This window comes from Poecilia mexicana, unplaced genomic scaffold (genome assembly GCF_051168715.1).
Source record: "Poecilia mexicana isolate PSO_F unplaced genomic scaffold, ASM5116871v1 scaffold_22, whole genome shotgun sequence".
In the NCBI taxonomy this organism is placed as follows: Eukaryota; Metazoa; Chordata; class Actinopteri; order Cyprinodontiformes; family Poeciliidae; genus Poecilia; species Poecilia mexicana.
The window spans coordinates 15262752-15282847 of record NW_028263391.1 but is presented as its reverse complement, the minus strand read 5'-3'; the positions used below and the strand labels follow the sequence as shown (position 1 = coordinate 15282847).

The following is a 20096-nucleotide window of genomic DNA, read 5'->3' as shown; positions in this document are numbered from 1 at the left end:
CAAAAATAAAACATGACATCTATTGCTCGGCGAACAACGTAGCTTCACGAGGAATTAATAAACAGATGGAGGTTTTCTACTAAAAGACCTGCACTAGTAGAAAGTGAGTGATATGAAGGTGGTTATAACACCGTGAGCGCTGCAATAAGTTATGATTAGTGCAGACAGCAGTGAATAAATGTGCATTAAGATTTGTTTACAATTCCTTCACGTCTTAGGTCCATAACAGACTTTAGACAAAAGATCAATATCAACCAATTTGGAGGTTAAACTGAAAAATATGTTTTCTCCCAATTCATAACTGCATCAAAATTAAGATTTCCCACCATAATTTTACTCAACATGTATTTGTTAGACTTAAGTTAAATTAAAATTAGTTAAAAATAAAATAGAATAAGCCAAATGTTTTGATACATTCCCTCATTTTCCTAAGTCAAAATCACTACCAGACCACATTTCTTTCCTTTTTATGAATAAGAAAAAAGTGAAAGTGATAATCAGTTTTACTGGCCAGGTTTGTGCATACAAAAATGAATCTGACTTAAGCTTTAAATGCCCTCAACAATACTCATATCTAATGCTAAGAAACATGACGGTTTTGGACATGTTGGCATCCGTCTGGGAACTCCAAATTCAAGTGGAGTTCTGTCATCTCTGGAGAAAACATGGAAACTGCTATGCTAAGTAAGCAATTGTGAAAATAAGATGCTGGAGACAGCTTATTTTTTTTAAATTATTATTTCTGTAATCTTTTTGCCTTTGTTTTCAAATAATAAAGCCCTGTTTTACAGCCACGGCTCTTTCACCCAGACTGTGTGCAGGATCAAAGCTCTTCCTTTATGGTCTTAAATTACAGCTCTTGCAGTTAAAACCTGTACCAGTCCAGATTTATAAAAATCTGTAATCGGCCACTCAAGCCGAGCATCTCTCATTGGTGGTTTCTGACCTTAAAGTTGCTCAGCAGATGCAATTCTTTAAAACTGAGACGACGTGTGAATCACGTCACCAATTAACAAAATTTAAATCATATTTCATGAATTGTTTTCAAAGCATTTTTTTTTTCCACACACAAACGCTTGCAAGAGATGCAAAAAGATCTGAAAGCTGGTGTGTGTGTGTGTGGGGAGGGAGGGGGGAGAGGCAAGACAAACGACAACCACCATCTCTATCACCCCTTTAACGCTCTGAGTCAATATGTGCAGAGCTGCTGCTTTGCAATGAAACGCTGCACAAAATCAAAGGAAAAGCCTTACACGTCACCCGCAGAGGAGCTCTGCCTTTGCTGATATAAACAAACACATGTGAGGAGGCAGAGGATGAAAAACACAGGATGAAATGCAGGCATGCCCCCGTGGGTGGCTTTACCCGTCCCTCGCAGAAAACAGCCCTGCCCCGACACTGTACGGCAGGAAGAGAGCAGGAGCAGCAGCCGCCCGGCTGCCGGTGATTCATGTGCCATCTTAGCGGGCTTGTAGAACCACAATGCCACCTTCTTTTCAAAGCTTCCCCAATAAAAGAAAACACCGACTCGTAAATCAAACGGAGCAGAGGGGAGGAGAGAGAAAGATGAGGCGGAGGGAAGGGCCGGTCCCCATTGCGCTTCACTCTAGCCCATTTACGCCTTTTATTATTCATCCTTAACAAATATTATTCCCGCAAAGTCTCAGAGGACTTAAAGAGAGGAGTGTATTTTAATAATGAAGCCGGCTTCAGATTGAAGCACCTATTCTACTCTATTCAGATCCACTTCACTGCACGACTGCCGGAACAACGGCGGAAGGGATGCCGGCATTATTCAGCATTCTAAATGCAAAATGTCTAAAAATAAATTTAATTAAAGAGGGTTTTTTCTGATGACAATACAGTGCATGAACTTCTAAATGGCAACATTTTTCTTCCATCCTAAGAATACACTGAAGCCGGGGTGAATCGAGGGTGAAATGTGAATTAGCATCACTATTCAGTTTTCAGTGTTTTTCATGTAGTACAAGTATATATTTTCACAACAGAATGGCACTACTGAGGGAGGAACAATACTTCTTTTTTTTTTTTTTTGCTTAGCCATTTTATTTTATTTTAAGGTAGATTATTTAATGTAATATTCCGCTCATTTGTCAAATACAAAAAAAATTCAAGTTTTAGTCAAAGTATGATGATTTTCTCTATTCAAAATTGTAAAGTAAATAAAGATTAAAAATAGAACAAAAAATAGAAATAGAACCCTAAAAAACGAGTGATCAAATCAATCTATTGTCACATCAGAGTGTACCGAACTGTAAACAAACCAAAACGAAAGTTTCAACTCTATATAGTCTGAGTCTACATAATGACCTGACAATGATGACAGCTCCATCCCTTTTCATCTCCTCACATGCGGGTTGAACAGTCGGTAAGACCTTCTGTCTTCTTTTGCTTGTCGCTGGTGGCCTTGAGACAAACGATCGGAGCTGCGAGGATCGTCTCGCCCCCCCCAGAGGCTCCGCAAGCTCCTCTCCGATACAACTTCTGTTCTTCGATTGGTACGTTGTTTGTTTTTCTTCAATCGGCGGTAGTGAGTTTGCTGCCAGCGTCGGGCTTCCTGATTGCCCGGGGTACGTTGTTTTTTGGCGTAGGGATGAAATGGAACATTGTTTCGTCTGGATCTCAAAATTGTCAAGTTGGAAGTATGCTTTAGTATTTTGTCATTTTTATTCGCTCAACAACAAAGCAAAACTTGCTGTTGATGTTTTTAATGAAACAAAGTGGTCTGACTTTTATAACAAATGGATCTGTAAATCATCAACCATAAACCAAGTTTCTCTCTTGGAAACCGTGAGTTACGTAACTAAGTTTGAAAAGCGGCTTCGCCCACATGCCCTCTTTTGAGTAAAAAGCGGCTGCACGTTTGTGTTTCTGTTTACAAGAAAACAAAAATGAAAGGAAAGAAAAACAAAAAAAATGTACTCACTGAAAGACAAATACTTTGTGTAGTTCCAAAACATTTCCATTTAAGACCATCCTAATTCTTCTGCCTCTTGTTCGTAATGCCTCGCTACAGTAAAAATTTCGTCACTATGTTTAGTTAGGTTATATCAGGCCACATTCAAAGCAGTCTTGCATTGCATTCAGAATCCATAGAAAAGCCTTTCAGGGCTAAAAATGCCCACAGGCCACACTTTGTACATCCCTGCCTGAAGGAACATTTTATCCTCTCAGTTTCCAGAAATGCCTTTTAAAGTCAATTAAAACCATTTAAAATATCCACCACATAATAAACAACGGCGTGAAACAGAATTCCAAAGTGTGCAATATTGCAAATGCAGAGGACTGTTTGGATGCAATATTTGGCAGACCATAATATGTCAGATATCAAAAACTATGCCAGCTAAGAATACATTTTGCTAGCTATGTAAATGCCTTTTACTTTTTGTGATGCCCACATCAGAAATATAGATCTCAGTGACTTGGAGGCTAGATCTCAATAAATGTCCAGATTGTGTCCAAACATTACAAATGTTATGTCAAGACTCAACAATGATGACACGTTTTCCTAAAATCATGCAAACTTAGTCTGGATTCTGCATTATTTGCACACAGCATTCCGAAAACAATGCTTTATAGTTTAAAAACAGATATACTGCACTGAATAAAACATTTAAAATTTATGGGAATAGGAAGGAAAGAATACTGCTACTATTACTATAATACTATTAAGATACTAATAATGCTGGAAGCAAACAAACTGGACTCCTGCAACAATAACTTCTGCGTACTTTTATGATGTCTTTACAAAACCATGATTAACGTAGACACAATTATGACACAAAACGTTCCCATCTTTACATCCGTAACACATAGTTACCGCCTGCTTGGACCCTCTCTGGCATTGCAGACAAGCAGAAACGTCCTCTGCCAGACAGGCCACCTTGCTTTTGACGAGACGCCCCAAACCGAGTAGGGCAGACCCCAGATTCACGTCGTCCTCCTCGACTTCAGAGCCCGATGGCCAGAACCAGCACATGGCAAACAGGGAGCACAGGGTATGGGCCGGCGACTGGTCCTGCACCAAGATCTCAAATAACGTGGTGAGGTAGAGGGGCGGCTGAAGGTCTTCATCGCTCCGGGTCGGGCCTGAAGTCGGCACGGCTCCCTCCGAAGTAGCCATTCCTCGGTATCATAATGGGCCGTGGTCCATGTGGGTTCCTACAGTAAGTTTTTAAGCGCAGTCTTGTTTACAGATGGGTAGACTGACAAGAGGAGGCTCGCATTAACTGGACTGCCAGCACTAAGCCCCCATTATTAGCCTGCTCATGACCAGATGGCGGCTGATGGGCTTAATCATAATACAAACGCACATCTTCAAATGATTCCCTCCTCCTGCTCCACAGGCTCAAACACACACGCACGCACGCACGCACACCCACCCACACTCACACAAGTAAAGAAAAATCTCTCGAGTTTAAAACGACGCATCAAGAAGGCACATATGCTTATGTCTGCAGGCAGAACTTTTGAAGTTAAAGTTTACACATTTTTTTTAAAGGCATTATAACACTTCATACTCCTCTCGTCCACCAAGAAGAGTAGAAAAGGAGCGCAATCAGAAGGGCGGGGGGAATGATATTGCTACAAGGCGGGAACCAGAAATGTTGCAACCGTCCGAGTGTGTGTATGCCTGTTTTATACAAAGCCTAATAACATCAGCGTCTAAATTAGATGAATCAAGCTGGATCCCCCACTCTGGTAGGCAGACAGAGCACGACTCCACCTATGGTTCTCTTTATAAGTCCATTTAAATGCTCTTACGGAAATGTCTAGTCTGGACGAATGCAAAGAAGCTTAATATGTCTGTTCGCTGTGTAACCTTTAGCTTAAACCAAGATGGGAATGTTGAATTTCACAATGTCAGGCTGGAGGAACAAGAACAGGACAGGACAGCAGTAACAATATAATGCAAATTATTAGTAAAATTACATCACAGAAGCTCGTAAAGTAAAGCGAGCAAGAAGGAAATGTGTTTTTGTTGCACAGTCAGAGACTTCTGTGCACCAACCAACATTTTGACACATCTAAGAAGCCTGGGTTGTCTCAGGGTTTTTACCAGAAGTAAAGCCTTACTGGTAGGCTCAAAGTACTGTAAATAGACATGAATTTCTTGTATCCCAAACAGTCCCAGAAACTGATCTGTCTAATGAGGCTGTGCCGCCTGACGTCTTTAATCATGCAGCACAGAGCAACAAGCTCAAGTCTTGTACAACTCTGAACTTTTCTGAGCGCTCTGGCTTTACTGAAGATGCCTTCACTATGCGATGACGACAATACTAAAACATGACTCGGGTCTTTTGTAACACACAAGGTCAGTTTACAAAGAGAGCCAAATAAAAAATAAAAAAAAAACAACCAAAAAACATAAAGAAACATGATCACAAGGAGCATAGGAGTATATTAAATAGGGGAAGAGTATCAATGGTGCAGAGAGAGAAGGGGGAAGAGAGATGTTGGATGACCTTGAATGTTAACATAAGAATTTAGAAATTCACTCTGAAGTTGACCGGGAGCCAATGAAAGCTCCAGTAAAACTGGGGTGTTATGATAAAATGAAGATGTTCCAAGCAGCTGAGTTCTGGTCCATTTGGAGCTCAAGGAGGGATTTTCAAGGGAGATCACAAAGAAGAGAATTGTAATAATCAATGCGGGACGTAACGATGCTCTGGGAGAGATGGAGACGATTAAATGTTGCATAGATGGAAATGTGCAAACCGAGTGATATTAATGTGAGATGTGAAAGACTGGGAGCTTTCAAGGAGAACACACAGACTGTGGAGCTGTCAACAGAGAAAGAGAGAAAAACCGTCTGCTTTGGATAACAGTTCCAACAAGAAGGAGTTCAGTTTTCTCACGATTTCAAAAAGTTAAATTTGACCATTAGAGAGTAGTTCTGGTCACAAAAACACAGAGCTAGTCATGATGTGGAAACCAGCATGCCATAATGTTTATTAATTTAATTCTTCTGTTTCAGTTTTTTTTTTTACGTGAAACTTTCTTAATAAAGCATATATTTACTGAAGTTTATCACACCAGCCCAGCTCAATGTTCAGCTACATCTAGATTTAGAGGGATAAGGAAACAAATAGGAAAAACAAAACAAAACAAAAAAAAACATCTGTAAGCATCTTTCCGCCCTCTATCCATAACCAGTTTAGCTTGAGGTGTCTTGTGGGAGTTATCCAGGACCACGTCGGCTGACATCAACAATCGATTGGTTCAGCTCATAACGGAGCCACATCGCCGTGTTAAACTGTTTGCTACGGTGCTCTCAGTCCAAACGTTTCATTACGTAACACCAACACACGGATTACGGCGATGGCAAACGACACCTACGACGAGAACAGACGCGCGAAGATCTCTCTTGGGTTGGAGCAAACTGCAATGCGGACCGACCAATTAATCAAAGGTGGTCGCTCTCTAATGAGGCCGCTGATTACAAGATGCGACAAGAGACTTGAAATTCGTCCTTCTCCTCCATCTTTCTCCCTTGACTTTTATATCGTGCAGGCAGGCACAAACCCATTTGCTGATGCGGGGACGATTTTCTACCCGGTGACTCAATTTTTCTCTCTCTCTCTCTCTCTGCCGTGGAGAATGAGCAGACGGCTGCACTGTGATTAAATCCAGCTCTGCATGAAAGCAAAAATGTGATTTACTAGCAGCAATATCTTGCCCTGTGTTTTATCTCCATTTATTTTTAAATTCCCATCGCAGTGCCTGACATAGCTGATCAGAAAAAGTGGCATTTGTCTCCTTTTGTGCCTCAGTGACGCAAGTGACACACATCGCAGGGCCTCCTTCCTGCGCGCACACACACACACACCTATATTCCATTCATTCCCCAGTAAAAACACAACCGGCAGGGAGCTGAGCAGCAGAAGTGGTGCAGTGCAGATCCCAGCACAGTAGGACTGACTCATGTCGCTGGGCAAACAAAAAGAATAGAGAAGAAGAGGCTTGTTGTCTCCAGGCTTCCTCGTGGCTGACCTCGGGTCAAACGCTGGGTGGCGTTTTTTTTTGTTTTTTTTTTTGTTGTTTTTTTTCCGCACAGGCAATTAGGCAAGCAGCAATTAGGGAAGCTTTCCAGATATTTGGCACAAAATCTCTGTCTAAAAGTCCCTGCAGCAAATAGGCATCCCTTCCCGTTTAGCACAGATTACACAACGAGGAAATTAGCCAAACACGCGCTCGCAACTGCAACAACAATCACAGGACTCTGCTTTGTTTGGTAGGATGTAAAATGTGAGCAGAGAGAAGGTGAATATGCATGAACGTACGCGCTCATAAGCTTTCAGGCACTGAGCCATGTCTACATCATTAACACCTGGCTTTTTTATTATTTTTTTTTTTCCAGTGACCACACACACTCATTAGTGCTCTCAATAAACACTGCTGTACAGATTTTAGCACATTACATTTCTACGTTGCAAACAAGGGGGGGGGGAGAACAACTCCCAGGGGGAAAGCTCACGCTTTAATGACTTCAATTAAAAGCAGTTTACAAAAAAATAAAAATAAAAACATGATCAGACAAAAATATGCATCAGAATCCACCAAATGTTATTAAATAATTACCTAAAAAAAAAAAAAAAAGACAGAACTCCTATAAAATGATTTGGTCACATTATCTGCAGTGCACTGGACCAAAGCCAAGACTCTTTAAGACAAATTAAAGAACGACTGGTGAGGAAAAACCAGTCTGTTTCGATTAATTACCACACAAAATAAAGACACTTTGAGCGCTCGCAGGCCTTCCTCTCACATGCGTTCGTCTTCATGTGTGTACGTGCGCCTGAGGCAGTGGGAGAGCAAAACAGCCTCCTCTCCTGTCTGTGTGACAGTAATAAGCTGTGTTTATACCGGTGGCTATGACGGAGGATCCTAATTATGGTAATGCTACGGATTGGTGCCAGTCTGCTTTGTGATGGCCCCACAGCTGCCACACAAGTGGGCGCAGGCTCAAAGCGACGTGTACGGTTCTTTTTACCTCCTTCCCATCCACACACAGACACTCACACACACACATACAGTCCAGGAAAGATGGAGAAGGTACAGCGTACCCACTCAAGCCCATCCTACCTTGCTGTGTTGAACGAGCCTGTGGGCACACTGGGAGTGATCATTCTCCAGACCTACGCGGAGGGACTCTCCATTGTCTGCTGCAGCAAACACATCTGGAGAGAAAGAGCAGCAGAATGGTTGTCACACAGCTGTTTCATTTGAACTATTGTGGTTTTTCTGCTGTAGCTCATCCTACCAAACCACAGAAGCAACGCTGGTTTGTTCCATTTTTAAACCAACGTTGTTGCCTGAAACTTAAAAAGATCTCATGCCACAAATGGGGGCACGCATTCACAGCGACGTGCCAGGCAGGACACACATGGGAGTTTCTGCATAGAGACAATTACCTCTAGTTAATCAGGAGAAGAAACGTGAAGCACCGGCCCCAGCTGGAGTCCACTTCGAACAAATCTCCTCTAAACTCTTGACTGGACTTTGTTTCACAATCTTCTGAAGGATGCAGTTATGCCTGTTTGTCTGTGTCCCTTTTTTTTCTACTGCACTTTGTCCTTCCACTAAGCTTTCCATTAACATGCTAGGATCCATTGCTCTCTGCATCGCTTGCTACTTTAGCAATGACCTTTTCTTGGATTACCCCCCTGAGACGAGTGTCAATACCTGCCTCCTGAACAATTTCCACAATTGTGTCAAGAACAACATCACATTTCTGTACGAAAATTAACATTTAGTGCCTACATGAAATATTAAAATAATTTGAAAATTTTAATTTTAATTTTCATTAGTTCTAAGCCATAATCATCAAAATTAGGAGAAGTAAACCCTTCAAATCTGTAACGAATGTATACGAGAAGATAACGCTTCTTCTAGATAACATGTTTATTTGCATATTACTGCTGATCGCAGGACGATGGTGTCAGAAAAGAGGGAAGTGAGTGTTTTGAGATCCAACATCTCAAGGGCAAACTCTCTAGCAGTTGGCAGATAAAACACATACACTGTGATTGTAGCCTGGGAGACGGGCCAAAGTAGCAGCAGGAAACAAAAGGAAAAAAAAACAAAAAACTTTTTCTAAGCCTGCAATCACTGTCAACAAATCTTTTTCCTGCTGGAGCAGATTTTCTAAAGATATAATCAACTTCCATTTCTCCCATCCTTTTATTTTGTGCATCAGGATCTCTAAAAATAAAACAGAATGCTGTCATGCAGCGAAAACAAAGGCTTTTTGTAATTCCTGTCATACAACCGTTAATTCCTCTGCTGGCAGCATTTACCTCCTCTCCTCTCATCAGCCGTGCCTTGGAGCAGACGCCCTCTAGGGCCGAAGAACAAAAACTGCAGGCGCTTTGATCACTTAAAACAGCCATAATGAGGCCTTCAAGTCATTAATCCCTTTGTGTTCAATTATGTCTATGCTGGAGGAAACGCTAATGAATTGTTTATAATTAAGATGACAATTAACAGTTTCACTGAAACTGAAGCTTTTTGTTTATGTGCAGCGCAAAATCCTCTGTAGATTGTAAATGAGGGAAACAGCAGCAACCTTTTAAGATTTGAAACAACAAAAAAAAAAAAAAACAATGCATCAAGAGGGGCAAAGTTCATATCATGAACATCCTGAGGTTAAGTTTCCAAGTTAATGGCAACTAGAACAACATTTTTTATTTTTTTTTCCAGTTTCAGTGAAAAGCTTTGCCTGCCTGGTATCAGCTGTGCTTGTGTGGCGTGATAAATGACCTTACCGTTCGCCTCTGTCACCTCGCATCCACCGGGAGATTAAACCGGCCTGACAGGACACCATACACTCATGGAGATTATGAGCCTCCTGCAGTCCAAGACCTCTTCCAGCCTTTCCTCTACCTCCGATTCAAGTAAAACTGTTCGGCTTCATCTAAACTTCTTCTTTTTGCATTTCTCGTTTCTCTTTCCCTCTGTGAAGAAGACCGACTGAGGAAGTGGAGATCTTAACTAAAACAGAAGTGAGCTGGTAATCTTGTGGCTTAAGTGTCAAAACTACCTACGGTCTCAGGCATTACAGTAAATGTTGGACAGCAGAGCAGAACTTTTCTATTTGCATGGACTTACATGAACATAAACAAAAGATGCAAAACTGTGGGAAAAGAAAAGCACCTTGAGGTTTCCACTACTGCGTAATCTTTTCCGGAGAATGACAAAGGATTTTTCTATAAAGGAAAGTGTTAAATTGATGACCGGATATACGTTAGAATTATATCCGGTCACACAAACAGACCAAGCTGCAAAATTATTCCCATCTTCAGTGAAACTTATTGTCCCAGTGCTTAATGTAAGGAGACGCAGCTCAAGAGAACGCACCTGAAGAGGACTTTGCTCGGTGATGCTTGCCACGGACCTCCTGGCCGCGTTTGCCCAGAGGAGCGGGGCGGTCCGACGTCCGAGCTGAAGGCGTGGGGCCATCCCGCCGAAGCCTCAGGTGCAGGGACCGTTCAGAAAACAGGGTCTGGATCAAGGCCAGGTCCAGGGCAGACACACACTGGCCGTTCAGCACCAGGATCTCGTCGCCTGGACGGAGACCTACATGCAAACGCAGGTGTGTTTCAGGAACAAAACGCGGCCTACGGAGGCACCTGCGACAAGACTTAAAACTCGAGGTGAAAGTGAGAAGCTGCCACCTTCGCTGAAAGCCAGCCCATCGGCGAGAACTTCGCTCACAAAAATCCTGCTGTTCCTCTGACTGTCAATGTGTCCCGTTATGGCAAAGCCTGAGGATTGGGAAAAAAAAATGTTGAAACAGAAGATGAATTAAATAAAACTCATGAGGCCATGAGGTAAACGTCATTTTAATTAAGCATTAATTTGTCCACAAGCTGGCTCACCAAAGTCGCCGGTGCTGCTCGGCCTTCTCATGTGCAGCGCGAACACATTAGCAGAGACCACCTCCAGCTGATCCCAGACCTATGGCGAGATAGGAAATAAAATCAATACACAATAAAAAAAATAAATAAAAAAAAGCCAGGATAATAAAGAGTTATTTGTGTTCTTCAGAGAGTGCATGCATGTCCTTCTCACCGCGTCGTGGAGAAGCTCGCCAGGAGCCAAGTATCGAACTTCCACATTCTGCCCTGCTTGTCTGTGTAGCCGGATGCAGTGCAAACCCGGGTCCAGCTGCTTCACCTGTTTACACAAGAGACACTTTAATGTTCAGCAGCCTGCATGAACACAACAATGTGACATATTTCATGCATTGGTACTTAGCCGGGCAGCTGCTTGTGCAGCAGAGGCGTAAATTATTTACCAACTTTTCATGGGGCAGAGAGACACAAAGATGCATTGCCCAAGCTATTGCTCGTACGTTGGGCAGTGCATGTGTCAATGTTTGTGCAGTCATTCACAGAGAGCAGTACAAAGTCAGAAACTAAACAACTCCTTCACAATGCAACTTCAAATGCTGCTGCAGAAGCTTCAGAAGTTGTGACTCAACTCTAACAAGTTTAAATGTCTGTTTACTTAAAGACCAAACACAATTTTTACAACTTGACTGAGTTGTGTTAAGGCTTGTTGGTCATGATAACTATATTCGTTGCCGTGAATAAAATAGAAAATATGGAATAAGCATGAATGAAAAACGCTAACTAAAACAAAAGCAGTGACAACACTTTTATGACATAAAAAGGACATAAAAAGGATTGCAATGTAAAACACGGCCCTCCTGTTTTAGCTGATAAACGTTCACAAACATGTGAACTCCCCACTTGTGCTATCTGTGCTGGCTGACCCACATTTAGCAAATTTATTTTAGAAAAACTGTCACAACCTGTTTCCTGTCTTCCAATAAGTGCTCACACATTGGAAGCGTTGGGGGAATTCAATAAATTCCCCCAACGCTGAAGATCTAGATGATGCGTCATCATCCATATATGGCACACTTGTTTTTTTTTTTTGCGAACCCATTGCTCAGAAAGTGCTTTTTGACACGACTTGACTGCTTTGAAAACAATTTAGCAACACATATGATTTATTAATGCTTCATACTTTCAATATTTAAAGCTTGCATGACTTCAAAAATATTATATTTGTCTATTAAGTTTGCATGAATTCCTACACTACACAATGAAATCCAAATGTCCTCGTTGCTTCTATTCACTTTTTTCCCCCCTTCAGCTGTCAGAAATATTGTCCTCTCACTCTGGCAACATGTCATTTCTTTGAAAACCAACCTTGCAGGCTGCACAAAGAAGGTCAGCGGCTGTCTGGTGTTTTCTGATGGAAAGTTGGACCGTCAGGCCGTCCGGCATGCGCACGCATGTCAGCGTGTCGGAGGCGGCGTCGACGTTGTCCCAAATGCCCCCATCAGGTGGCGACATGGAGTAGATGCTGGTCAACATGTTGAGCTTCTGTGGAAAAAAAAAAAAAAAAAACAGGGGGGAAAAATTAAGGTAAGTCCCAAAAGGAATAAGCAGATTGAAGAGGATGAGCAGCATTAGAAAGAGAAGAAGTATAAAGGGATAAACACGAGATACAAAAGGTAAACGAGGAGGGAGTGACTGTGAGTCAAAGCACACAAATCAATACAGCTCCATTAGTCTGAATGCTTGGCTCCGGATCAAGCAGTAGAGCAAAGATGTCCAACAATTAGGTTTTCAGAAATTCATTTAACATCCATAGATGGCAGTTGCTGCACATTATAGTCATGATTATAGCTGTGTACATAAGGTGATTGACAAGGGCCAAACTGGCTGGTGCTGACATCAAATAGGGGCTCAACGAGTTAAAAAGTAATCATACCCATATGTTGTAGGCAGGAAGTACGGGTATAACTGAACAGTAGAAGGAAAAGAAAAGAAAAATAAAACATTTTCCCTAAATATTTTTAATAAATAACTGGAAAAACTAACATGTCCACTATGAAAGATGGCAGTGATGTGAAATGCACTGTAGTGCTGGAAGAAAATCCATTGGAGACTGCAAAAGAACGGAGACTGTAATAGAGGTTTTCCTTTTAGCCAGACAACAACCCCACATATAAAGCTGGATCTACAAAATGTTAGAAACAACATCCTTGGGATATTTTGCAAAGAAAAATAGGTCAAATTTCAATCTATAAAATCCGAAAGAGGTAGAGAAGCAGCCCTGCAGCTGTGACCTCGGCAAAATGTTTATTTTTGTTTTTATTTTCAGTAATGATTTAGGGGAACTGAATACAATGGCATGCCACACTGTTCAGATTTTATCTGCATAAATAAAATGTTGCAAGACTACACACATTTAATGTTCCTTTTCCCCCTTACAATACGGTCCATCAATAAAAATAAAAATAAAATAAAAAAAAAAACCTCCCCATAAAATACATTCAAGTTTGTGGTTTAAACATGAAAAATGTGAAACTGTTCAAGGGTGTCTGAATACTTTTGCAAGGCTCGTAATGTACATCGACAATGTGCTTGGAAATGATTCCAAGATCTTGGAGGTAATTACAAGCTCTAGTATTTGTGGCATTAGGAGGAAGGTCTGAGTTGGGTATTAAGGTGGGGGGGGTTAGCCCGCCGCTCGGCCTCTCAGGCAGCCATTTGGGGCTTTTGGTTGAGACTTTGTGTCTCTGGAGGGGAAAAAAAAACACCACTGCTGCGTCGTGGAGTCGGGGGCCGGCACCACAATCGCAGCTCAAAGCCACAATTATTACGGCCATAGATCATGAGGAAAGGCTCCGCACCAAATATACCGACAATATCAAGTTAAACCGAAACATGGCAGTGAGGGGGGATAATTGCAAACGCATTATGGGACCAATAAATGGAGAGTGATGTGTGTGTGTGCGTGTGTGTGACTGAGGGTTTTCTTCTTCTTCTTTTTTTTTTAAATCCAATGTGTATGAGGTCTGTCAATTTCATATGCTGCTTGCTTGGTCTGATAAATCAGCTCAAGAGGAAAAAGACCTTTTTCCCCAGCTAGACAAAGCGCCTAAAGGGACAAGCAAACATCTCTGATTCAGAGCATTGCATGGCTTCACAAACAAACAAACACACACACACACACGCACGCACACACACGCTCTTTCAAGAAACATCAACATACAAACATTTGTCTCCTTTTCTGGCTAAATGACAACTTAGAAGTTTGTGCATGAATGAAATCCCCGCCCCCCCCTCCCGCTCCCACCTGTCGTAAAGAGGGAACATGTCGAGATTCACTAGTGATTTCTCTGAAATGTGATGTGAGGTAAATGTGGTGACAAAAGGATGAGCAAGCTCTGCGTCACGGCAACATGGTTCCCATCACGACCTCGCACGTGCAACCGGAAATTTGAAATGCGGTTTCCGACGGCAAGCCTGACCAACAGCTGACCAACACTGAACGCTCATTCATGGTTGGAGAGCGGGCCGACGGTTGCCCGTTTCCATGAATGACGGCCAAGGCCCCGCCTTGACGCTGGACTTCAACAAGTGCTCTGTGTGGTGTGTGTGTGTGTGTGGACGCACTGTTTCAATTCAAGTGTGGAAATTATTTCCCAGTCAGCCGTCCCCCCCCTACGAGCCGCAGAGTAACGGGCGCTGCACAAAAACAGCCATCTTGTTACCCTTAGCAGCACAAATATTACAGCGCTGAGAACAAGTGGACCTAAAAAAAAAAAAAAAAAAAAAAAAGCAACTGTCATCTTTTACAGTTCTTAAAAATTTACTCTTCATTTCCCAAAAGCTCCACTCAAACTTACTTACTTTCACCTTATTTCTTGGGCTTAAAGTGATTTCAGTGGCCACCCAGAAAACGCTCTGAATGTTTCTGACAATATCTTTGCCAGAATTTAGGATTTAAAGCTGCATGTGTGCATTTGGAGTTAGTGGAGTGTGCCGAGAGGCAACGACAGCCAAAGAGGATCAGTATGTCATGGATGGGAGGTGATGGGACGCTGGTCAAGAGCCAGGGAAGAAAAAGAAGAAGAAAAAAAAAATCTGTCCAGCTGCTTTTAATTCAGTCTGGGAACCAGCCACTGAGAAAGAGAAAGAGAAAATGGATGAAACTGCATTAAACCTAACATATGTACAACAATATAAGGGTGCTCAGTTAAAGTATTCATATCCATCAAAACTTTTTGCCTCTTGTTTCTTTAGGAACCTCATGCTACAATGTACTGTTTTGGTATTTTTTGTGAAAAACAAATTTTTGATCTCATCAGTAAATAGTTGATAACATGAGTCAAATTTAAATATATCTATTATCTGCAGACCTATCGGGACCCAACAAATGTTCACTGACAAACAGCATCATATAGATAAAATGAACACACCACAGATCAGGAACAATGTTCGGATTGAGGTCAGAAAATAAAATTCAACGCTCTGAATATCTCCTGGAGAAGTTATCAACCCAGTACAACATGGTAGTGAGAGCGTCATGCTGCGGGGATGCTTGTCTTTAGTAGGGATTACAGCTGATGCGGAGGTGAAAGGCACGAAATACAGAGCAACCCCAGAAGAAAGCCTGCTGGAGTTTATAAATGACTACAAACAGGGCAAGAAGTTCACCTTCCAGCAGCCCTTGCCACAAGTAAATGGTTTTAAGCATTTGGTAGAATGGCCTACTCAAAGTATATTCCGATAATTTTAATTGAAAATTTGCAGAAAACGTTGAAAATTTGATGCTTTTTATCAAATCAGGCTTTGCAAGAGCTTTTTAAAAATAATAATAATAATAATAATAATAATAATAATAAATAAATAAATAAAATTAGAAAAGACAAATTGTACTTGAAACCTTCATTTGGAAAACATCACACTTATACACTGTACAGTTAATGATATAAGGTCTGAATAAACTTTATATTCATCATTATAAAGTGACAAAACATGAAAAAGATCAAGGGATTATTATTTTAGAAAGGCACTGGATGTAAATACATTTTAAATATAAAATAACTTTCTTAAGTGGTGCTAGCTGTCAAACCTGTCATTTTTTTTTTTTTTATGCAGTCACAGCATATCAATTCACAGCTCAGCAGACAGCACGAGTGGGTGGAGGGTGGATTTCACGAGCAAAACTATCTCAGTCAGAATAAGTTTTAACCTCTCAGTAAGGGCAGTCGGCAGCAGAGCTGACAGGCCCATCACATGGAGCTGCTCGCTTCTTTCCTTCGAGCTCCAGCCAGACAGCATCTGCACATCCTCAGCCTGCTGGAATATCTTGTCGGCTCTCTGAGAAACCATTTAAGTAACAACGGAGCTTGGACACTTGCTCACACCAACACAAGTTGGCCTCACTGAAAAGAAAGGATTAATGGAAGATGGTGACTTTTTAGGGGAATTTAAGTACCAAGTAGTACACCAAGACACAAAGTCATTAAGAAATGACTTGCTCTAATGTGTTAAATCTTTTTTTTTTCACACTGTGAGGAAACACAGCTGTAAACATATCAAAAAATAATGAGATTTAACCATTATTTTACATTTTCATTGCAAGATTTAGATTTTCCATATATGGAAATGTGAGAGAAGTTAAAATGCAGACCATTAAAGTCAACAATAAAGCTCAGAGCTAATGAAAGCCTTTATTGTTTCCCTAAACCACTTCATGATCAGTCTCTTTCTAGACCCTAAATGAGGCCAGTTTTAACACTTGCCACATTGACCACAGACTCCTACTATGAATCATAGCACCCAGTGAGTTAACCCATGATCTCCATGACACCAATCCTGCCGTGTCTGAAAGTATCTATTATGCACGTCTGCAAGAGTTATTTCCTCAAGACAGATACTCTATGGCTTTCTGAGATCATCGGAAACATACAAGTTCAATTTAAAGCATGTTTGCAAACTGGGCCATTCACTCTCGCACAACGTAAATTTTGCAAAACATACATTTTTTGATCCAGAAGGCCATAGCGTATGTTTTCAAAATTCTGTAAAACCACGTCGCAGCATTTCAACCTATTTCTTAAAGCACGATAACTTGATGGGACACAGACATCTCAGTTATTGTTCCAGTGATGAACCACGTACAGTAATAAAGCTGCTAAGGCCTGTGTGTTGTCTAAGGATATCCTCCAAACCAAGACAATCTGAAGTATTGAGAAATATTGTTTTCGCAATTTTGTACAGTTCTATTGTTAGAGTGCACATGCGACATCATGCTTTGTGAGCACAAAAAAGGTCCGAATCCTGATCCCAGGTCAAGATTCAAACCCATGACAGGCAAGGCAACAGTGCAGCAGCACCACCACGGTGTAGCCCGCATCATTCAGAAATGATCCAATTATGAAATTATCCAATTGTTCCCGTCTCCCCAGATTGACACATTTGCCAAACACTCAACGCTCTAAAAAACTCAGTGCGCAACAGAGTTTAAGAGGGTGCTAGTTTGGCCATGTTGAACTTCTTCTGTTAGATCTGCTGTGTTTATCTGGCAGACACCTACAGATAAACATGAAAGGAGTCTTTGCTTTGAACCTCAATAAGTAACATAGTCACACAGACCCACGCACGCTTTCTAATCCCCTCAATCATGCAAACACCTTGTGTGTAAAAATATCTTCACACAGCCCGCAATCAAAACCAGGAAGGAGAGCAGTGGTTGCACTAAGACTATATGATGCTAAAACCAACAGAGCCACACGTTTAAGACAGAAATGTTTTTCTTGTTGTTGTTTTTCTTGTACGTGGACAGAATTAATACATTTGCTGACTCACCTCTGTACTTCTGGGGGGCAGCATGTATGTCTGACCTCCAGCATCGCTCTCAAAGACCTGAAAAATCAAAAGAAGGGATGGTCAGAAAGCACAGACAGAAGGGCACCATGCTGACTGACTGAGTCATAAAGCCTTGGCATCAGCAACACAATAATAGATGCACACAGCGCTGGTAGTTAGGTAGTTAATTAAAAACTACTCATGGCGAGAACAGCACTTTGATACTGCTTCCAAACTAGATTTTTGTAGCCTTTGAAGGGGGCATGGTGGAAATGTGATGTGTGTGTGTGCGCCTGTGTGTGTGAAGACAGGGGTTGACTGCAGAGCAATTGCAGAGAGATGAAAGAGGAAAATGGTCCAATAGCACATGAGAGGAGAGGACAAGCATCCTCACTATTTCTCCCCTTCGGGACTGCTTCTTGACTGACTCCAACTTCTTTAACCAATTACCTTTTACCAAGTCATTGTGTTGTTCAAACTGTGGGGCTTATAATGGAAGCAGGCAACTCATATTTAACCTTTCACCTAGAAGAATAGTCCGAGACAAAATGTGAAAACATTCCTTCAAAAGTTTAGTCAAAATAAGCTCCTCTGTCCCTTTGGATAGAATATGTGTAGGGAGATTTACCTTGATAGTTGTTATGCTAAAAAAAAGTTTTATTTCAATGCCTGTTACAATCCGTAACTGAAGTTTTGATTAAAAAGAGTTGAATTTGAATAAATACTGTAACATGTAGAAATATCTGCATGATTTTTTTTTATGTGATAGAAATTGCTCAATAAGAAATGTTTAACTATTTCAACATTAGAACAAGCTTTATGCATTGATGGCGAATCTTGCAGCAAACGAGATTTGCTATTTGCATCTTTAGTGATAAAGAAACAAGTAGCAAATCCATTACCTTAAACTCCCTCAATCATAGCAGGCACACTGCAGTTAAAACTGACATGAAAGTGACACTTGATGCCGTGAAGTTACTTAACTGCACAAACGAACCAAGAGAAAGCTTTCAAGTCTCTGTTATGGTAGCAGGAGGCCTCGTCTTGCGTCTCCTCTTCCCCCTCAGCATGCGTACATTTATAACCTGGCAGTAAACGGTGCCGCTTCGCCGTAAACTGTCTAATTTTAGAAAGATTTACCAATGCTCCCACAAATCCTCAGACCTTGGCCTATTTCCCACAGCCGACCGATGGCCAGCTCCCTACTGTAGCACTGTTAAGATGGACGAGGGAACAGTAACCAAGGAGGAAGGACGGAGGAAGGGGTGAAAGCGTGACTTCAGGGCAAGGCTCTGGAGCAGAGCGTTGCTGTGGTAAATGGGATTTAGGCTTAGTCAACATAGATGAGTCAGTATGGAAATTGTCAGAGAAGGACTGCTGGGTAACGCTCTGTTTATGCTCTGAGGATCTGTTTGTGTTAGAGAATTGGGCTGGAAACGGGGGTGGGGAGAAAGATGATGAGAGGGAAAGCGAGAGAAAACACAAGATTCTAGTGATTACCTATGCAGAGGATGGAGAGGTAAGGAGTAAAAAGACAACGTGTTTGATTTGGGACAAGAGAGGCAGAGATATCTCACAAAAATAAATTAAACGTGTTCTGGAGAGTTTGTCTCATCAAGAAGTCTCGGTTCAAATCCAAAAGGGAAAAAAAATAGACTCATTTTTTGTCATGCTGAAAACAAAATAAATGCAGGAATTTTTACAGTTCAGACTGAAGCATAAGAGGACACTACTATTATTGTGGAGTGTAAAATACAACTGAAAACCCTGAGAAATTTAGTAATTTAAATTTAAGTGCCAGTGTACTTTTTACACAGACATTCTTAGTACAAAGAGAGACTGTATTGGTTGCCGTTACAGGCTCTGTCTCTGTGATATGACCCACTTGGTCAACAACACTCATTTATGACTTCAACATATCGCAGCAATAAAACTAGACATTAAAAGCTACGACATTCAAATCAAAGTGCTTAGTTATGAAAACAGGAGAGCAGGAGATTTAAACTCATTTAATAAAAGAAATGGTTTCATCACAAGTTGTTCCAGACGTTTAATCTCATCTCAGAATCAGACTTGGATCCTTGAACGTGAAGTTTATGAAGCTACGTCTGCTGGAGTCTACAGGAGTGAGGGTAGAGAATGTCATCTACCACACACAGCTTTTAATAATTCATCTATGTGATACAGCGCCACCTTGGCCTTCTGCGCAGCAAAATGGAACTGCGCCTCATTAAGCTCGGCGGCAGGAACTCCATGGAAAAATAACAACACAGGGGGAAGCGTACCTGGATGCTGACAGACGTGCACAAATGCATAAACATAAATATCACACAGCAGGTGGTGGGATAGATGAGAGGGAGCAAAAGAGGACAGGGAACACGCTGCAAGCTGTAA

General features: G+C 41.4%; 1 protein-coding gene across 1 annotated transcript in view; it reads right to left on the bottom strand.

The window, feature by feature from the left end:
* The window catches only part of tiam2a (TIAM Rac1 associated GEF 2a), a 49172-nt gene that overhangs the window by 17671 nt on the left and 11405 nt on the right, over window positions 1-20096 (bottom strand). The window contains exons 7-13 of the mRNA XM_088002760.1: window positions 17703-17759; window positions 12243-12419; window positions 11095-11199; window positions 10902-10980; window positions 10698-10787; window positions 10381-10599; window positions 8107-8201 (exon numbers count right to left, since the gene is read on the bottom strand). Of these exons, the coding sequence (XP_087858886.1) occupies window positions 8107-8201; window positions 10381-10599; window positions 10698-10787; window positions 10902-10980; window positions 11095-11199; window positions 12243-12419; window positions 17703-17759 (822 nt within the window). The remainder of the gene's footprint in view (window positions 1-8106; window positions 8202-10380; window positions 10600-10697; window positions 10788-10901; window positions 10981-11094; window positions 11200-12242; window positions 12420-17702; window positions 17760-20096) is intronic.